This window comes from Taurulus bubalis, assembly GCF_910589615.1.
Source record: "Taurulus bubalis genome assembly, chromosome: 3".
In the NCBI taxonomy this organism is placed as follows: domain Eukaryota; kingdom Metazoa; phylum Chordata; class Actinopteri; order Perciformes; family Cottidae; genus Taurulus; species Taurulus bubalis.
The window spans coordinates 32,322,678-32,342,462 of record NC_136591.1 but is presented as its reverse complement, the minus strand read 5'-3'; the positions used below and the strand labels follow the sequence as shown (position 1 = coordinate 32,342,462).

The 19,785-nt window shown below is 40.2% G+C and overlaps 1 protein-coding gene across 1 annotated transcript in view; it reads left to right on the top strand.

Annotated features, from left to right (window-relative positions):
• Positions 1-4,628: 4,628 nt before the first annotated feature.
• scara5 (scavenger receptor class A, member 5 (putative)) overlaps positions 4,629-19,785 on the top strand; it is a gene marked incomplete at both ends in the record, with an annotated part of 58,017 nt that continues 42,860 nt past the window's right edge. The window contains 2 exons of the mRNA XM_079214941.1: positions 4,629-4,740; positions 9,824-9,952. Of these exons, the coding sequence (XP_079071067.1) occupies positions 4,629-4,740; positions 9,824-9,952 (241 nt within the window). The remainder of the gene's footprint in view (positions 4,741-9,823; positions 9,953-19,785) is intronic.

The following is a 19,785-nucleotide window of genomic DNA, read 5'->3' as shown; positions in this document are numbered from 1 at the left end:
CTGACACACGTTTAGTATTGCAACATGCATGAATCCTGCAGTGACTGCACCTGTTTTAAACTCCAGCTGACTGTGTGTCACCTGTCAAACTTTTTTTTTGTTTAAAGATATGAAAATGTGCTAAATCATTAATTAATGCCCTTTTATTTATGTTGAGTTGACAGGTTATTTGTTCAGCACAAAGGCTGCAACACTCTAAAAGCACTCTTTTTGACATCTGTTAAATATTCATTGCAGTTGCGTTGAATGGCAACAGTTAAAAGGTTGATTTAGATGTTATCTATTAGAGTGGAGTGCTGCAAGGACAACGGGACCGGAAATGCATGTTTAATGGAACTCATCCGCAGAAAATTGTTGCTTTGTGTTTAAGCGGTCATGGATGAAGTATATCTGCCTTTAATTAACCGAGAGAAATGGGTTAATGTTGCACATGGGTGACTGAGCAATGACATATGTACATAGTGGGAGATTGTCCTCCAACTCAGCTCCCTACTTCTAAAAAAAACACTTGCTAGTGGGAAATAATTACTTACTCAAACACAACCGCATCAGAAATGCACTGACTTTTAAAATAGTTTTAAATTCAGTAAACTTTGTATGTTCTAGCTCCTTGCTAAATCATCATACCGTCCAGATCTCCATATGTTTTCAATTGCTTTTCTGCCTGAGACCACACGTGCTTGTCAACCCCATATATAGTTATTTTTATATACGTGTGTTTGTGTGCATGTGTTCATATGTGCACATATCAGAACTTAGTTTTTTCTCCCCGCCTCCGATTAACACTCCCAGATTTATTCGGTGTCCCTTGGGAGGGGGCCGACCCCTAGGTTGGGAACCACTGGACTGAACTACCTGTATATAAACCTTGCTCCATTTCACCTTGACGTGATACAACAATAAAATGCTAATTACACATGATGCTCCATTATTAACAATCCAATGGTGCAATAGTACTGCGAAGAAATCCTTAACAAAGTGAAAACATGCAGAAGCTTTGCTCCTTCTTCTTCTTCTTGGCTCGTTGTCGTGCTGCATCTTGAACTTTTTGTTGTGATTGGATGGAGCTCCAAGAAGAAAAGCATCCAGTCATTCGAGTGATGAGTGATGTGAATATCCACTTCAGCCACATGAAATCCCCAGATTTCCTTCAGCTCTTCAACATGGTGATGAAGAGCTGATATTGAGCATTAAAGGCTCATGGGTGTTGAATCAGATGCAAACCTGGACGGAGGAAAAAGGCTGAAACAGTCACCACTGTCAAAAGTTTGCCCTTCTTACACCGAGTTGTGAATGTGAAGGCTTTGAGCTTGGATTTACTGTAAGCCGTGGTATTCAATCAAGGCCTGTTGTAACTTATGGTCAGTGTTGCTGCTCCAGGAGGATGCTCTGGAAATGCACAGGTAGATTTCACCTGTATTGGTTGTTGTTGGGTAGTGTCGCCCTTTAAATCTGACACATAGTTTGCATATTCACGCATGTAGCAAACTTTCTTGACAAGGCTTTCTTTAGATTTTGGGTCGTTGCTGTTATTTTGTCCACAGTTGCACAGATAGAGATGACTTTGCTTTCCCACCATCGTCTGTTGGCACTGACTAACAGAGACCAACTGAGTGTGTGATACACTGTAATACTCTGGACAGATGCAAACTATATTTCGTTGTCACAGTACTTGGCAATAAAGTTGAATCTGAATCTGGATATATCACTCAGTGTAATTAGAAGATAACTCACACACACACGGATGCAGGGGTACGGAGCATTTGCTGGGATATCCTAGCAGCCCGAATGGTTCCTGCCCAGCTTCAGTCTTAATGTCAACCTGACCCCTCCATCCCTTCTCTAATGAGAAAGTCCAGACTGAGCGCTTTTTAACGACTTTGTCAAACACTCACAGGTCTGCCGTCGGGGCTGGTGGGAGTTTAACACCCAGCGACTCCAGACCGCAGCAGATTTCATTTTACTCCTCAGAGATGTCTATGTCCAACGCAACCTTTTATCTATTTGCTTTGTGTTCCCTTTCACTTTGTTCATATGCCCGCTGTATTTGGTTTGTATCATGTGTAGCGTGGGAAACTCTCCCCAAAGCAGAAGAGCAAATGTGCTCAGCTCGGAGTAAATAGTCTGGTATATAGCTGCAACTTATTGCAATTCATTATCAGTTAAAGTCTTTGACAAATAAAATGTGAAATTCAACGATTTTGAAATGAAAAAAATCGAGTTATACCACAATAGATTGTGTACCAGAAACAGTAGCTCATCAACAGCTGCATCTGTTGGATGTGACTGTCAACCGTGTGTTAAAGATGGCGTTACTTCTTATGGTGATAAGTGGCCTCTGAGATTTAGGTTTTAGGTTTTGAAAGGAGTACGTGTTGGAGTTCTGCCATAACCATATCTGTCAAAGCCGTCGTGATTCTTCACTTCTCCTAAATCACACAGGGTTAAATACTTGAGAGTTATGGTTCTGGAGCTGCTTTGTGTGCTTTTTTAAAGTCAATTGTAAGCAAACTATAGGAACGTATTTAAAGATTACACTTGAATAAATGAATGATGTTACCACATTAACATACCTGAAATTGGACATGATATATTTGTGTATATATTCTTGCCATAATTGTGCTAGAATTTTGAATTTAAGTGAGGTTATGATGGAGTAGGAGGTCAACTGGAGGACTTGTGCTGCGTCCAAAGTGATTAGGACGTTATATTACTGTTGATAGAAGATTTATCAGCAGCACTCTTAGGATTAATTGCCAGTTTCCAACTTATAAAATGTGTTCATGGTAATATTTGCTTCTGATAGCGCTTTAAAGCCAATCAAACATGCCTCACCTCCTCAGAAATGTCCAGACTTCAAGGTAACTTAACCCAAATAAAATGTATATAGTGTTATATTATCAGCGTACAGTATTCTTAACCCTGACCAACTCAATTACACAACTATCTTGAGTTGCTCGGCCATCTTTCCCATATGATGTGAGCGAAACAGTTTTCTTCACCGATGATGCAGGACGTCCATGCTCACTTTGATGAAGAGGATAAGGAGCTTGAACATCCTGAAGCAGCCCATCTGTTCTTTTGTGTTGAAAGCACCCAGTTAGCTGCACTGGGAACGCCTCAGGATCCTCCAGTAAGAGCTGGAGGGTGTGGCTATGAGAGGGACAGGAGGGCTACTTTTCTTACTTTAATGCAACCTGGATGTGTGGATTGACAGGTGCACCATGTTCTCTAGCTTTCTATCAGCTCTGTGGTTGATTCCATTTGGGCTGATATTCAAACCCTGTTCCATGTTTTGGAGAAAAACATGGCAGAGCATTTGCAATATGTCTAGACCAGATATTGGCACTTTAATGTTGTTTAACTGGGCTAGTAGTGAAGAGTTGATGTGAATCATTTCTTTCTTAACCCCATGACCAACCTTTCCACAATGTTTTTTTTCTCTCGCATTTACTCACCACTTCGTCTTTTTTAAATATCCTGCTAAAAGGCAAACAGACATAAAAACACAATCACTGTCCACGGAAAGACCAAGCAAAGAGGAAACAAATCATATATATCGCTGGTCTAGAGTCGGCCACAATCCGCCCAATCCTTCCACCACAAGCATTTCCCTCTGTTTGTTTAGCGCTGTGTTTGTCTATATTGTCGCTTGAAAAGTGCAACAGAAACGACCAAAGCTCTCACAAATGTGGTTGCCCAGATGTTTGCAGCACTAGAGGACACCAATATAAAACAAACACACACATGTTAACTTCTATACCTGTCAGGATCCTGACTGATAACCCAAACCTCAATACATGGCCGACCAAAATCCAAAACAAGGTGGCCCGGATAAGACTATTACCATCATGTTTTATTACAGGAAAAGGTGATAACTAATGAATATGTATTATTTGCAAACCCAGTTGCTGTAAAAAAAATTGGCATTGCATGTTTTTGCAAACCACGGGTTATGAATGTCAACGATTCTGAACCTAAACAAAGTTTCATGAATACGTTTCATATCAGCCTCGCATCACGCTTGCAGAAACGATCAATAACTTGTCACTTGGTTAACAATGCTATTGCTTAAGGTTAGAAAAAAGATGCCTAAATGAATAACAGCCTTTGTTGACTTTCTTACATACTGTTAACAAGCATAACATTATATAAAAAGCCAGTGTATACTTTTAGTTTCACATGGGACACGAACATAGGTCTCCTGTGTGAAAGTCCTGTGTCTCTTGCTATACTCGTTATTATACCACGTAACTTCCAATAGTGGCCGCTCGATAGACCACGTCACATGCTCTGAGCCAATGCAAAAAAGTCCACTTCCAACGTATTCGTGGTTTGCAGAAACATATTATGACATCATTTTTTCCTGGCAACTAGGCTGTGATTTGCAGTGACCTTTTGCCTATATGGGGACAAGTGCATTCAAGCCATGAAAATAATTGTCTTCCACCTGGATTTGTTTGTTTCTCCAATCATTTCTTTCGTCTTTTATTTTGTCATCTGTACCTTTTTGTGAAAGCAAGCTATAAAAGATTTGGGTTGGTTGAGGAGAGATGTCAGTTTTTTGTAACGTAGAATGATTTTGGTGAGTCATACTGTGTGTATCTTCTCTCTTCAGTCGAGAGGAGATGGAGAACAAGGCCATGTATCTGAGCACATATGAAGAGAGAGAGAGCGGCTCCATGTATGAAGAGGCCTACGATGGACACAACTTGTCCAAACTCAACCTGTGTGATGAAGGTAAGGAGGGAAAAGAACACAGAGCTGAACTTGAGAGGCGTGAAATGTATAACCAAAATACAGATTTAATAAGAACATTTTTACATAGGAGCAGATTAGTTTAAACTGGTTTTCACATCTGCATGCGCTCTGACCACAATAGTTTATGGTTTAATAGAAGCAGAGAAAAACTACAAAAAGGAACTGCTGATTCTTAAAAACAAAAACGTTCAACTATTTGTTGCATCAAACTCTACATTCCTCAAACTGATTGATTTGTTTTCATTTAACTTTTATCAATTCTTTAAATCCCCAGATTATTCAAAATATACAAAATTGTGAACTGTGTGTGTGTGTGTGTGTGTGTGTGTGTGTGTGGTGTATGAAGATGCCAGATCTTCATACACCATGATTGATTTTCAAAAAGAGACTTTCCACACAAAAATACACACACACACACACACACTAATAACAAATACAGACGCACAAGAAGACTTGATGCTGTCACCGCTTGGCATCCACTCTACTCTCACTATGGTCATCTGTGAAAAATGTTTGCCTGTGTATGTGTGTGTTGCTGTGTGTGTGCGTGTGTACAGGTGCAGCTGCAACAAATCCACAGTTGACGTTGTGTTCTCAGGTTTCGATCCAAAGCTCTGCGAGTTTGGTGGGAAAGTCTTAGTGAACATTAACTGGAGAATCTGTTGACATTTTGATGGAAAGCGGACAATGGGCGCACACATCAGGAAGACTGTCCTCATCCAACTTCTCAAATCTTAGAACATTTTCACACCTCGTTCAGTTAAATACATTCCCAACCACGTGCAGTTTGTTTCATTGGGGTCATGTGGAAAAGAGCAAAACAAGAGTGCCATTCACACACACACACACACACACACACACACACACACACACACACACACACACACACACACACACACACACACGCACACACACACACACATTATGAGGCAAATGTACCGTGAATTATGGGTAATAAACAATGTTTACCCACAGAGAAATACCGGGGCTTTATGGGGGCAAATGTGGTCTAAATGTTATGAACTCTGGTATGAGGTGTTATCGAGCGACTCCACCGTGGTGCACATTACAACTAATTTGATAATGATATGTTAATGTTTAACGCACGCATTTTCTGCTTTTGTTTGGAAAACATCTGTGCTCACACACGTCACGTCACCAGTGCCACCGGCCAATTGCAGAGACAGAGCCTGACTCTTATGGAATCTGTGGCACTTGCCAGGCACCAAATGTATTGGATTGGATTTGGAAAGTTAAAGTAAAAGGAACAAAACCCTATCCTTGTAAAATCACTAACTTCACCAAAAAAGGTCGAATACACAGACGGTGCCAGTAACTGACTCACAATGGCCCTGCTGAAAATAACATATTTATAAACAGACGTGTCAATTTTTGAATTGGTTCAAATGTATTGTTGCAACAAATTTGCTAATCCATGCCTAATCTGTTTATTAAACTCTTTTTATCTTTGTCTAAACAGTACAGTATGTTGACAACACAATCACCAGACAGACATGAGTCAGAGGGAACGTTCAGCAGTGCAGTTATGCAATTTCTGAACTAGTTTACAATTGTTGGAGGAATGAATATTGAGTCTTCCGTCACTCTAAGTCAATTTTTATAGTGCTAAAGAACAACATGTCTAAAGGACTCGTCTATGTTTTGGAAAATACACGTATTTACTTTCTTTCCAAGAGCTAGATGAGAACATTGTCACCACTTTCATGTCTGCACATTTATTATGAAGTTGGAGCAAGGAGGGGATTAGCCTAGCTTAGCATTGAGACAGGGAGCAGGGGAAGCAGCTGGCATGGCATAAGTGTCCTGTCATCCAATCCACGCTGACTCCTTCCGTAAACGTCTTGGCCCGTCTGTCAGCAACAGCTCGTGGGAAGCTGAGTGAACATCGGCACGCGAACCTGCTTCACCAAGCTGACTGACAGCAGACTGAACTGTTGCTTCTATGGGAAGAAATCAACAGTGTTTTTATGCATCGATTCATTGGTTTTATTTAGCAAGTGAGGGGAATCTGGCTGTAGTGAAACAGGATACTGTTAAGTATAACACATATACTTTGAGACGTCTATGCAGAGAACACTTCTCTAAACGTGACAAAAATAGACTTGAAGCGGAAAGACACCCCATCAGATCAAAATTGCTTCTATTAATGCTTACATTGGAGATTGGCCATTACAAGTCACAATGTCGACTTCAAGTGATAAACACGCTAAGCTAATCACTCCATATTTAAAGGACCAGACATTGGAGTGGGATCAAAACAATCTTCTCATCTAACTCTTGAAACAACAGCACACAAGAGCATTTAACGTCATAAAGCTTTGTGTCTTACACTGTGGCTGGAGAAAGAAACATCAGAAGTCTGGTTTAATTTTGCCTGCTTTTTAATGAAGGTGTTTGTGTGATGTGCAGTTGTTGTTTTTCTCGGTTCAGCATTAGTTTAACTCCAGAGGCGAACCAGCTTTGAGTGCAATTTCTGTTCCTATACATTCCAGCCATGTGACACATCTGAGCCAGCTGTATTTGTCTTACGCTGGAGGAGTGTGTGTTCTTCATCATAGAGGGGAAGTGTGTGTGTGTGTGTGTGTGTGTGTGTGTGTGTGTGTGTGTGTGTGTGTGTGTGTGTGTGTGTGTGTGAGCAACAATCCACCAGTGTCCACTGACAGATTGTCACGGTCCAAATGAAAGCATGCTGTTGGGAGGCTATGCTGCAAAATCAGTGTTTATATTCAAAACCCACATCATGGCTGTTCACAGGAAGATAGAATCTCATTAGAACCTCATAATATCCCAGCTGGTGTAATATTTATCATAATGTTCACGTCACATGGTTACAGTGATTTCCCAGAGAGAATACATCATTTCCTGGGATGGTTCTTAATTTAAGATATCTTTTTATTTACTTTAGTCCAGTTCTTCTTCTCTCCATCCGGGTCATCTGAACGCGAATAGGCTTGAATGGTAGCCAAAATGCTTAAATGTGTAAATTATTCAGGCAGACTTTAATTGACTTTTCTTTCTTTTTTCCCCCTTTTTTTTATTAGTCATATATTTTTGGGATTAATTCAGGTGTTTTATATTTGGTGTATTTGTGCGACATCAAACAGTTGACCATTGACGTTCACTAAACCCATCACTCAATTCAGTTATACTGTATCTTAGCAATCTAACTAAGCATCTGTCAAGCTTTGGACTCTTCTTAACAAGCGGTTAGCATTAGCAAACATTCGCTTACCAAAGAGTTTTGAAGGTAATGTGTTTTTTTCGCCTATTCCGAACTAAAAACACAAGACAAAAGAGTGTTGTCCATTCCAATGTAACCTCCTAATGTTAGCATGCCTGGCTAAATTGTGTTTGTAACCTAGCTATTCCTCCACGGCCTGGAATTAGCATATCGTTAGCTCATCATTCAGTGGGGGTTTAGTGTAATGTTAACGTTCAGATAAGATTAGTTCAGAACTGACACATCCAATGCACGGCATCCCAAATGCTAATTTTATGTAAAATAATAACGTTAGCATGAATCACACTTTTGTGTGCACATTCCTTCTTGGTATTGGTGTTAACTTGACAAACCTTGCTCCACGATAACAACAATGTTGCTTTATAGCTCTGATATACATGCATCATGCTTAGCATATATATGTAGCCATTATAAACATACATGTAAGTCCCTTTTGCAGGGCTCTTTTCAGGCCAATCAGCTGTAATCATTAAAAAGTTTACAGAGCGTGTCCAACCAATTCTTGAAAGTAATAGTGATTTGCTAGCAGCAGTGGCTAAAATCTGCCAAACAGCCTTATAAACTGGCTAAAACTGAGACTTCTGCCTTTGTCTGCTTCTATCGGAACTCAAGGACTTCTTGTTCCAAAAACTGTGAGGAAACGCACATTCATTTCTTTAACAATGTTGAGGGTAATCACTCACAAACACAATACGCTCATGTGCTGATGTCTGAAAACATTTTCAAAGTAATATCGCATTCCTCTTCCAACGACGATGGATGTGACCCCTGAAAAACAACTTTCAAAAATCTCTTCATCCTCTTGACCTCCTCTTAGGAATATTCCCTCAACATCAACAGCCTGATCTCTGCCTCCTGCCAAGCTAACACACACACACACACACACACACACACACACCCACACACACACACACACACACACACACACACACACGGAAAATAACAGTTCATCACAGTGCTATGTCAGTTTCATCAAGAGTGATTCTCTAACATCTGTTTGACCCTGAAACGAGTGTTAAGTGGTGACATGAATTATTGTAAGAGCTCCTTGCTGAGTTTGTGTATTCGGTTAAACATGTGTGTGTGTGTGTGTGTGTGTGTGTGTGTGTGTGTGTGTGTGTGTGTGTGTGTGTGTGTGTGTGTGTGTGTGTGTGTGTGTGTGTGTGTGCGCGTGTGCATGTATTTTGCCATACTGTACAAACCATTTAGCTCTGCCAAACACAGACTACTCTTCAAATTTATATTTGTCTTAATGCCATTAAGGATATTTTAAACCAGTAAACTGAGAATGTGTTCGATATTGCTATATCGAACACATAAACACATATCGAGCACATATATATGCTATGGAGAACAAAAACAACAACAGGATTTTCTGCTATGCAGTCATAAAGTGTTTAGTGTATGATCTCACTTTATGTTCACAGTAGGTCATCGTACCAGTAAATGTCAGGCTTTCATTTTTTTTAAAGAAGAAGAAGAAAAAAAGCATTGGAATGATTTGTCCTTATATAGACTTCTAAGTAACTGGAAAACATGAGCTTTGTTGTTGTGAACACTCCCTTGTTTTAAACTGTGCCAGCAACCAATTAACACACTTCCAGAGAAATGGCTTCGTTTAGGACAAACCAATCTTCAAACAACATTAATAAAAAATGTTTATTCCAAAACCTAATTTACTTTTGCTGTGTCTATTCATTAGAGACCCTGGCATATTGTTACTGCAAAATATTTATTAGCACATTATTATTCTATTTTGTATTGTTTCGGAGACCCTGATTTTGTTGTTGTCTTGGTCAGGTTCTGGTAAGCGTCGCAGGAAGCAGGATCAGTGCTGTGCTCACATGAACTCCCTCTCAGCCATCAAGTACGCCATCGTCTCCCTCTACATCCTGGTGTTTCTCACCATCTTCGGACTCTGCCTGGCAGGTAGGGTGTGACTCTATCTTCCATTAGCTGTTAATGTCTTTGACATGCGTGAAACACCTTTTTGATCCCTAGTGGGGATTTTGGTTGTTGGGGAGCTCTGAAAACACAATAACGAATGAACTTACTACTTTTGGATGCTTTTAGGAAAGAACAATTATTAAAACCATGGACATCTGTTTATACGTTAGCCCACAAAGAATACAAATTAGGTTCCGAACTTAAGATACAAGTTAAGATATATTTATTTTGTTTATAGCTGCTACATTTTGAAATCTGTTTTAAATCAGTTTCTGCAGCAGGTGTTCAATTATTTACAGCCAGTATTTGTTAATATGGAAATTTGGCAATCAAATTGGTTGATGATGATCTTGACCTTCTTCCACCTTTTGCTTTCTGTCCAATGCTTGCTGATAGTGAAGATTATAAAGAAGTATACGTTACAGTCTACTATGTATATACTTTGTATTAGTATTTCTCATTATACTGAGAAAGAAGACATTATAAAAAAATACCTCATAAAATGACATGAAATATTTGAAAGACAATAAATAAGAGTGACATAATATATATATACAGCAGTGTTTCCCACACAGACTATATGGGCGGGCCGCCCAAGTAAATGAACTGCCTCCAAAGTACATTTGGCAACACATTTTAGTATTTTCTTTTTTATTCTGTCCTAGAAATTGATTGATTAACGATTGGATGACCTCCCCTTGAGGAGAAGACCTGAATAGAGTCAACTTAAATCTCATAAATTAATCATTCTATTTTGTTGGGACCCAACTATGTTTAGCTATACGTTCATATTTTAATACAGCTGGGTTGTATGCATAGACTATGATTCACTCGCGCTGTATTCAGGCTCTTTCAGCTCCTCCACATGACTTTCCTTAATCACTAGTTTGTCCAGCTTCTTTCAGAGAGAAGAAAGGACTAAAGTAAAGAAATACAGGAAGGTGAAACAAGAGGGGATACGTGTAGGGTACACATTTAGAAACAGAGCATAACGTCCATCTTTTGTTCTCAGAGCTCAATTATGCAGATGACATCAGCCATTCCTCAAGGTTGAATTGTAATAAAGGACACACACACACATGCACATATACACACATGACCCACAAAACCCCACGTATTTAGTCTAAGGTAACACTGTGGGGACCTAGTCTGAAACCTTACCCCCCTCTTAAACTGTCTGTTCTAGTTTAGCATTGAGAACACACACATGTAAAATATATAAACAATAATTTGGTGCATAACCTAAACTTTGGTCATGTAAAAGTCCTGGTGGTGATTTCATTGACTTTATTCACTTGAGAATTTCACCGCCGTAGCTGTTGAAAAGTTTGTAATATGTTTCAATGGCAGAAGTAGCGCAGTTGAGTGCAGCTTCGCTTTGTCCTTGGAGGTTTTTCTAATGAGTTTTCCAAGTGTTTTGTGCGGCTGACCTTTGTGCTTTCTGCTGCTAACGCAGAGCTCTGTGCATGTGTGACCGGTTTGAACTTGATTTCCACAAGTGATGTCACGTATGTCACAACATTTTTGAGCAAGCCTGACTTTTTAAACGGCAACATAAAGGACAGAGAAGAGATGAAGCCTGGTGGTGGCTGGTTCCATTGTCCTGCATGGTTTCCATATCGCCTTGTGCATGCGGCTGAGGGAGTACCAGGTTTCAATCTACATGGGGTTTCTGTGTACCAAAAGATTACAATTATGCAGCAGGCTGTGCAACACCGGCCAATGCACAACTTTTGTTCTATACCATAGAGACTTATTTCCAGCAGAGCTTCCCGAGGTGACGAGAAAAACAGCATCACCTTTCACCTGATTCATGGGTTGGCATCACAATTGATTTTCTGGGAGCTCAAGGCCACGATAATTTGGCTTAGTCATACAGGTTTATGCAGTCTTTGAGGGTTCAGCTTTCAGCATTCAGCATCTCTTGACTGTAGATCAAGTTAAAAACAGTCAACTGCCAGAAAAGTCCAGAAAGTGGGTTTGGTACTTAAATGGCACTCGGTTTGATGAGTGATTTGCTTTTTAAGCTTGCAACTTAGGCACACGTTTTGCATTTTGGGTTGTGACCAGTCTAAACTCTAATAGTACAGTCAGTCACAGTAACTCCTCTCCAATGCTACCTCAGTCCTCATGTGTTACATCATGGCCCTCTGGTGTTTCCACCAAGGCACACTCACAGTGGCCAAATCAATGCATTTTCAAAGCAAGAGTTTGAAGAAATAGTACTAGTTTAATGCAGATGTACAGCGTATGCATTACATACTAATACTGTCTCATACCACATTCAGACTCTACAATATTAACCCAATAATGGTCTGACCCAAAAGACATTGGGCGGGAACACACAAATCATCAATTATTGCGTGGAGGGGGGCGCTTCTCTCACCTAGTTTAACAAATTTGTATCTAATGTTTTGGTCAGTTTATTAGACCAGCGGTCCTCAACCTTTTGTGAGCCACGGACCGGTTTTGTTTAAGACAATATTTTCACGGACCGGCTCACGGTGTGGGCAAAAATATGACGTAAATAATACGACCGGCAATTACGCCGAATTAGTGGGAGCCCTGAGCTTGTTTCTCTGCTACGAGCCGGTCCCATCTCGGGGTGACAGGAGAAAAAGACCGAGCCCCGATGTGTGTTTATGTCCAGTCTACTGACTCTACTCTGTAACTTAAACCTTTATGTGCACTCTGTAACTTAATTAAAATCCGCTTCACAAAGACAGGATGTTGAAATGGAGGAATTTTTTGGCAATTTTAGTATACTCTGCCTTGATTTTAATCCAGAACACCAAGTTGAAACGGACTTTTAAGTTTCATTTTTGGGGTAAAGTATCACGGAACCTCTTGACATGTGCCAAGAGGTTACATTTGAGGCTACGCACAAACGGATGTATCCGGTCATTTTTCAAAATAAAACATTTTTCTGACTTATATATATATATATATATATATATATATATATATATATATATATATATATATATATATATATATATATATATATATATTTTCATAAATTCTTTCTCTGCGGCCCGGGGGTTGGGGACCGCTGTATTAGACAATGGACTTGGTAAGGTTGAAACTTTCTTTGAGTTTCCCTCCACTCAAAAATTGTGTTTTTCTTATGTTTACATCCCCTAAAATGTCTGACCTTGTATCATAGATACAAGAGAGGTCACCAGAGATGTGATTTCACATTACAGACAACCTCAAGGAGAGGAAGAAGATCTAGATTTAGATCTAGATCTAGATTTAGCATAGTAGTATAGTATATCGACAGGGAAACAGTCTTTGACTCAACAAAGAAACCTGAAAGCTCCAGTGCAGAGCGGACTTGGATAGAGAGCAAGAGTTAAAACCTATAAACTATAAACATAGGGAAGGTTTTGACATCAAACATGACATGGTAGAGTTTGCAGTTTTTGGATGTTATTCAGATGCTGTCGTTTCCCACCACTATTTACCAAAGAATCCCTCACGATTTTATAATTTGTTGAACAACCAATAAACACTGTGTTAGCCACATAAACAAATAAAAGATGCTAACTACAGTGCTGATTGTGAGCCAGACGTAGGGCTCTGCGTCACCATCTACTGTAATTTTGGGGTTCCGGTGTAGCCAGCGGACATCAGGATAACAGATATCCAGGCCAAGATTTCCTCTTCCATGCGCCCGTTGTTCATAACAGTCCCACTAGCAATTGGAGAAAATGTGAGAATGGAGTTGTTTAACAAGTAGCCAGTTTAGAAGCTTATTTTAAAACAATTAAGAAGCAAAATCATCAACGATAGCGGTGGCTTCCCAGATTGCATTCCGTCTCTTCTGCTCTCCACCTAGACTGTTTTCGTGCATTCAACCAAAGCCTGCTCACACACGATTACTCAATACTACTCGGACAACAAAGGGAAACCACGATGCATCCAAGGCCAAATTTGTATCCCATTGCTTAAATATTCTACATTCATATGCATCTGTTTATAGCAATTAAAGCTCCAATGCCTTGCCCAGAGACCCTCACTTCTCTAGCTATAAAACAAAAGCTAGATTCAGAGGCAAAAATAATGTATTTCAAATGTATTGGTGATTGGCTCAAAATAGGTGAAACTGCAATGTGGAAATTTGGACTTGTGACTTATGGAAACTAGCATTAGCTGTTGTTATTTCATATCAGGTGGTGGTTGACACAGTGCTGTAATGAGTTCCAGTGTTTTCAGAGCTTACACCGATGCAGTTCTTCCTCCTGCTCCTGGTTCATTTGGAAAAACCCTGGCGCCATGCCACAATAGCCTCATGGCCAATCCACTGTGTGTGTGCGTGCATGTGTGTGTGTGTGTGCGTCTGTGTGTGTGTGTGGAAGTGTATCCAGGTCTACGTCTATTACCTTCTGCAGACCCGGCTGTGGCCTCCTTGTAAAATGCCAGCTCTGTTATTAGAGCAGAGGAAGACAAAGAGAGGCTGATAGAGACAGAGAGAGAAGGAAAGAAGTTGAAAGAGTAGAACAATTAAGGAGGATGGACTTAGAAAGATAAGTGACAGACCCAGCAACAGGGTTAAAAGATGCCTGGCTTCAAACCAGCAGGATCCTGGAGGAGTTGACTGCTCTAATCCTAATTTCATTTCAAGACTCTCCTCTCCCGCAGCCTCCCGCTCACGGCGTCACCACACGGCCGATGCCAGTGTTCCCAGGCGCAGAGATGTAGTTTAGAGTTTGGAACGGCTTCAATGTCGTCGGAGAGGTATTTGGTTATTTAAGGCCTTTAGATGAGGTTGTTTTAGAAAAGTAATCAAACCGGGCTTTTCATCCGGCCTCTCTTAAATTAAATGCCGGCCATCCAAAAGCTAAGTGGCTCCAGCATAACACCCATTCGGCACACACACACACACACACACACACAGTGGACGCGCAAACACACTCGCCGCAGCTGCCAGTTTCCCAACGTGAACACAGATTCCACTCTGTGTTATCCACATTTGCTTTTTGTTTGAATTCTCACTTGACTTTTAGTTTTTTTCTTTTCTTTTCCAGCTCTTATGTTGCCTCCTTTGGCTTTGCTCCCAACTTCATGGCTCGGCCAGCGTCTCCCGTGAATTCAAACATATCCATATATCATAGCCAGCAAGATCACGTCTCATGTTGGGTTGAAAACATCTGCATTCATGGCAAGAATACATACAATATAGTATTTTCTGTGTCAGCACATGTGATACTAAATCTTAGTTTTTGGACAAGGGAAGGGAGGGGGAGTGATGAATACAAGCAGAGACTGAAGGAACCGAAATGAAAAAAAACAGAGAGAGTTCTGCTCTATTCATCATGAGGTTAAGAGCTGCCTTATCAGCCTATTATTCCTCCAAGCTTATCTCCACGCAGATAGGACAGAGCTTTAACAGCTCTGATGAGGAGCAGAGAGATTGGCCCATAGTTGAAAGGTCACATGTTTCATTCCCATGATAGCCAGGAGCCAGAACCCAGACTTTTATCTATCTCAGAGGCGCCTGCTGGAGAGGCTTTTGTCTTTGAAGTCACTGGTTTTGGCTGACACAGCTCAAGAGGAGGAACATTACTTAATCGACATGTTTGGTCTCTTCAACATGAAAGCTGCACAACTGTGCATGCCGGCCGGCCCAAAAGGTTGGCATGATGTAACCCTTAAAGACTTGACGTCCCAGAAAGCCAGCGCTCTGGCCTGCGTTAGTACCTGAGCGAGAACAGTTTTCCTCCTTTCTCCCTGTTTACGTGTCCAGACTCCTGTCACAGACCTGCAGCTTGCGCTGAGCACACGGTTGACACGCTGCCGATGAAGAGTGAGTTTCCATGCATCGTCTTCCTTCTTCAAGTCCTGTTAGCGCGTCAGAGTTCCATCAAATTGAATGGTGAAGGTGTTGACAGCGACAATTGACTAAATTGTGTACGGTTTGTACTCTGTTCTGTTTTAAATTGACCATTTCATTATTGAGACGCTGGGAAACTTAAGCATCTTGAATCTCGGTGGGAAGAGTCAGAATGCTGTTCAGAGGTTCAATGCCCAGTGAATGGCAGCGTTTCAGTCATATGTGCACAGGTTGTGAGTCTCTTTCTCTGTGTGGGGGAGTGTTTGTATTTTTCATTCTTAAGCTTTTACTTGCAAGCAGAGAACAATTTCCTGTCAGTGGTCATTTCAGCTACTTATTAAAACATTAGAAAGGTCCTAGTGCATACCATTGCAACTCAGGTTAGGTTCAAATTGAAATAAAAAAGAACAGAACCCAGAATAAATAAGTAAGGAAATATTATATTTAAGAATTTTTGGCCTGTATAAACTACAAATCTTCACACACCTCCTTGCTTGCAAAGGGGAACATCTGTTTTGACATCTTTTCATTGTTAATGCTCTTCCACTGTTAACAGTCGCTGAAACTAAAAAGATGAGAGAGACAAGTTCTGGTTCTCATTGACTAAATTCTGGGATTAAAAGTGAGAAGCTGATTTCGTGTCTCTCAGAGCGTCACTTTTTTAATGCTCAAATTATCTTTACAGTATCTGGCTGCATTGCTGGAAACCACACCTCCTCTTGGCTGCAATTGATTGGTCGAAATCACACGCAGTAAAGAGATTAACTTTTCTCAACCTTTTCTAAAAAGAAACCAGATGCAGAGTTTTGTCTAAAACTGTTGCTTTTCTTTTGTCTCCCCATTAGCACGAATGCCAAAACAATCAGCAGCAGAATAGAGTCCAACCTCCTTTTTAGAAAGTTCCTAAACTCTTTTAGATGGTATTACAATTGATCATTTCGCAGATAAGACACTGTATATATATATATATATATATATATATATATATATATATATATATATATATATATATATATATATATATATACGTATGTATGTATATATATATATATATATATATATATATATATATATATATATATATATATATATATATATATATATATATAGAAAATAGATGTTTTCACACGTGGCTATAAGTGTTAAAATGAAGTAACAATCCAGAGCCGGTTTTGTTATATTGATTAAATTGTGCATTAAATCAGTAATATATTATAATTTAATAAAGTATAGTGCCATGTTTGCTGCAGTGACAATTCATTACCACAATGTTATACACAATTACACAATTTGGATCATGCAAAAGGTACTCTAGCATTGTGCTCATATGGTGCATTTAAAGATAACTTGATTATAAAACACCCAAGCACCCAACAAACACATCTAACAGCCTGTGATTGGCCCATACAGTATGTGGCCTTGCAGACAGAGCTTGGGCTCATAACTGTCTGGTGTTCTACAAAACAGCAGTAGTTTTGTTTTACTTGCATGATGAGGAATAGGAATGTAAGCAGCAGCAACAAAACACTTCTCTGGGACGATAATATTGCCGACATCTTAAAATAAAAAAGTCGACATCAGGGAAATTGTCCATTAACTTTGACTATGTTTGAGCTTTAAGCATCATTGATGTGAACTCGGAGTCCACCTCCTCTCGTCCCACTTGAGTCCTACGCTCTCCTGCGATCCGCCCGTCAAGTGCAGCTTTACCCGGGACGCCACGATGGAACCAGGTCCCTGTAAAGATGTGGGCACTCACTTACACTAGCCAGAGGCAGACTGCAGGGGAATAGCTTCACGTCCTAGCTGGGTTAGCTTAGCATCCATCCCGGCTCTCCTCACGTCCCTCTTGGGGCAGTCGACTCTGGTTTTGTTGCCGTTTGGTCTGGGCTGGCGGCCGTGGGCGCGGATAGTCTCAAGATCCGATCCCCATTTATCTGATGATGATGATCATGAGTGTATCTCTGTCATATGCCATTAGTGCACCAGTATTTAAGACAGAAAGACAACAAATTTAGTGAAATTCATAGGAGCTAAATGTGACATCATCTGTTGCCATAATCCACAAAATAGAGTCTAGTTTTTACACTTGTCACAGTTATGGTTAAGGAAATTGGCCAGTTATTTTCCTGCATGTCTTGAAGCACTGCCGACATGCCTCTCTCCAACTTATACTGTACTGTAGGTGCAACTGAGTCATGTTTTCCAGCAAACATGCTGCTCACAGGTTTGGCACAGTTGTGTTTTTTTTCCTCAGCCAGTTAACTGCTGGAAAACATGATGGGTGGTTTTGTTATTTCTCTTTAAAGCCACGAAATCTATGAGCTTGAGTTTGTGTTTTTTAGTGATAGGCAACAGAAATGTTATTGCCAAGCAGAACTAGGGAGTCGGCCTCGGGCCCTGAAAAACAACTTGGGGTTATTTTGGTCTCAGGCCTTTGTAGTAACTGGGTAACTGCATTTGTTAGCATAATTATTTTTTGGTGTTTTACATCAACTTGTCCTGCTACAATTATATTGTGTTCTGTCCCTAGCAGTTGGTTTAGTTACATATTCTGTGTGTGGTCCATGGAGAGCTGTAGTCATGAGGTCACGTCCGAGCTAGCCTCTGTTCCACTCGCTTCAGCCCTCGTGACCAGAGGAACAATCTGGTCTGGGACCCTGGTCGCTACCGTTGTCCGGCCGAGATTATCTGGGAATGTGCTTTTACAGATCCAGTCTGTTCGCAGACTCAACGGGGCCACTGCATGGATGATTCATTTAAAATATTCCACATTTAAGAGTTAAAATCTGGATGATCACGTCAGTACTTTCCGAGTGGGATCACAACAGAGTGGTCCAGGGATGAAGCACTGGGTACCTCGACAAAAAGCCAGTAGGATTTTTCCGTTGGATTTTGGATTTTTGAAGACCCCTGTTTATAATACTACGTATCTTATTCTGCAAGATAATCTTCACGCATAAACACGCCTAATTCTTTTTTAAACCGTGAATGCAATCACCTTGAATTAAAAAGCCACGGAACACAATAAACCAACTACACCACGGTGTCATCAGGTTGTACAGTCGCCATGATAATGTTTTGTAATCTCATTGATGCAAACTACTTTTTTTAAACATGGTAAAGCTTCACAATTCACAAGAAAGGTGTTTACAAATGTATTTTATATTGTAGAACACAATGGTGCAATCTCTTAAGCTTGTGTTTAGTCACAGACCTCAATTCAGGCATCTTACCAAAACAATTGACCCCGCTGACACCTCTAGTTCCCGCTTATAATAGGCAACCTGTGTTGACCGCATTTCGCCGACCATTTCTCATCCAGACTCGTTTAACCTTTCACTTTAGTTTTTTTTCTCACTGCAATGCATTTCTACAACAAGTTGATGCAACATGTCAATCTCTGTTTTCTTTATATCTTCTTCCCTGTGAAATCCTGTGAGGTGGAGCATTTCTCCCTCTGCCACGATACTCTTAATATTTTGTGTGTGTCTTTTTTAAACTTGCATTATGTGCATGTTTGAGATTAGACAGAAGAACATCTGTGAAGTGTCTTCTTATGTGGGTGATGCAACCCGATTTCAAAATCTTTTAGGATTTTAGAGTGATAGTGAGACAAATCATCATCCATTACAGCACTCTACACAAAACTACAACTCCCATTAAAATGGAAACTGTACAACATTGGTTCTCACGTTTATTTAACCAATGGACCAAATTCCAAGTAATGTTTCCAATATTTGTTCTGTTGTCTCTGCTATCTAAAAATGTGTCTGCTAGACTCAGCTCAGCTCTTAGAAGAGACCCATGTCTGAATTAACCATAACCCGTGGACTTGCTCATGGATTTGTCTATTCTGTTGAACCGTGAGGTTTAAGGTCAAGAGTTTATATAAAACTATAAAAAGGTGTTTGTTGATGCTAAAGATTGCACATATCCACACTTGAGAAATTTGAATTCAACCCTAACCTGAACCTTA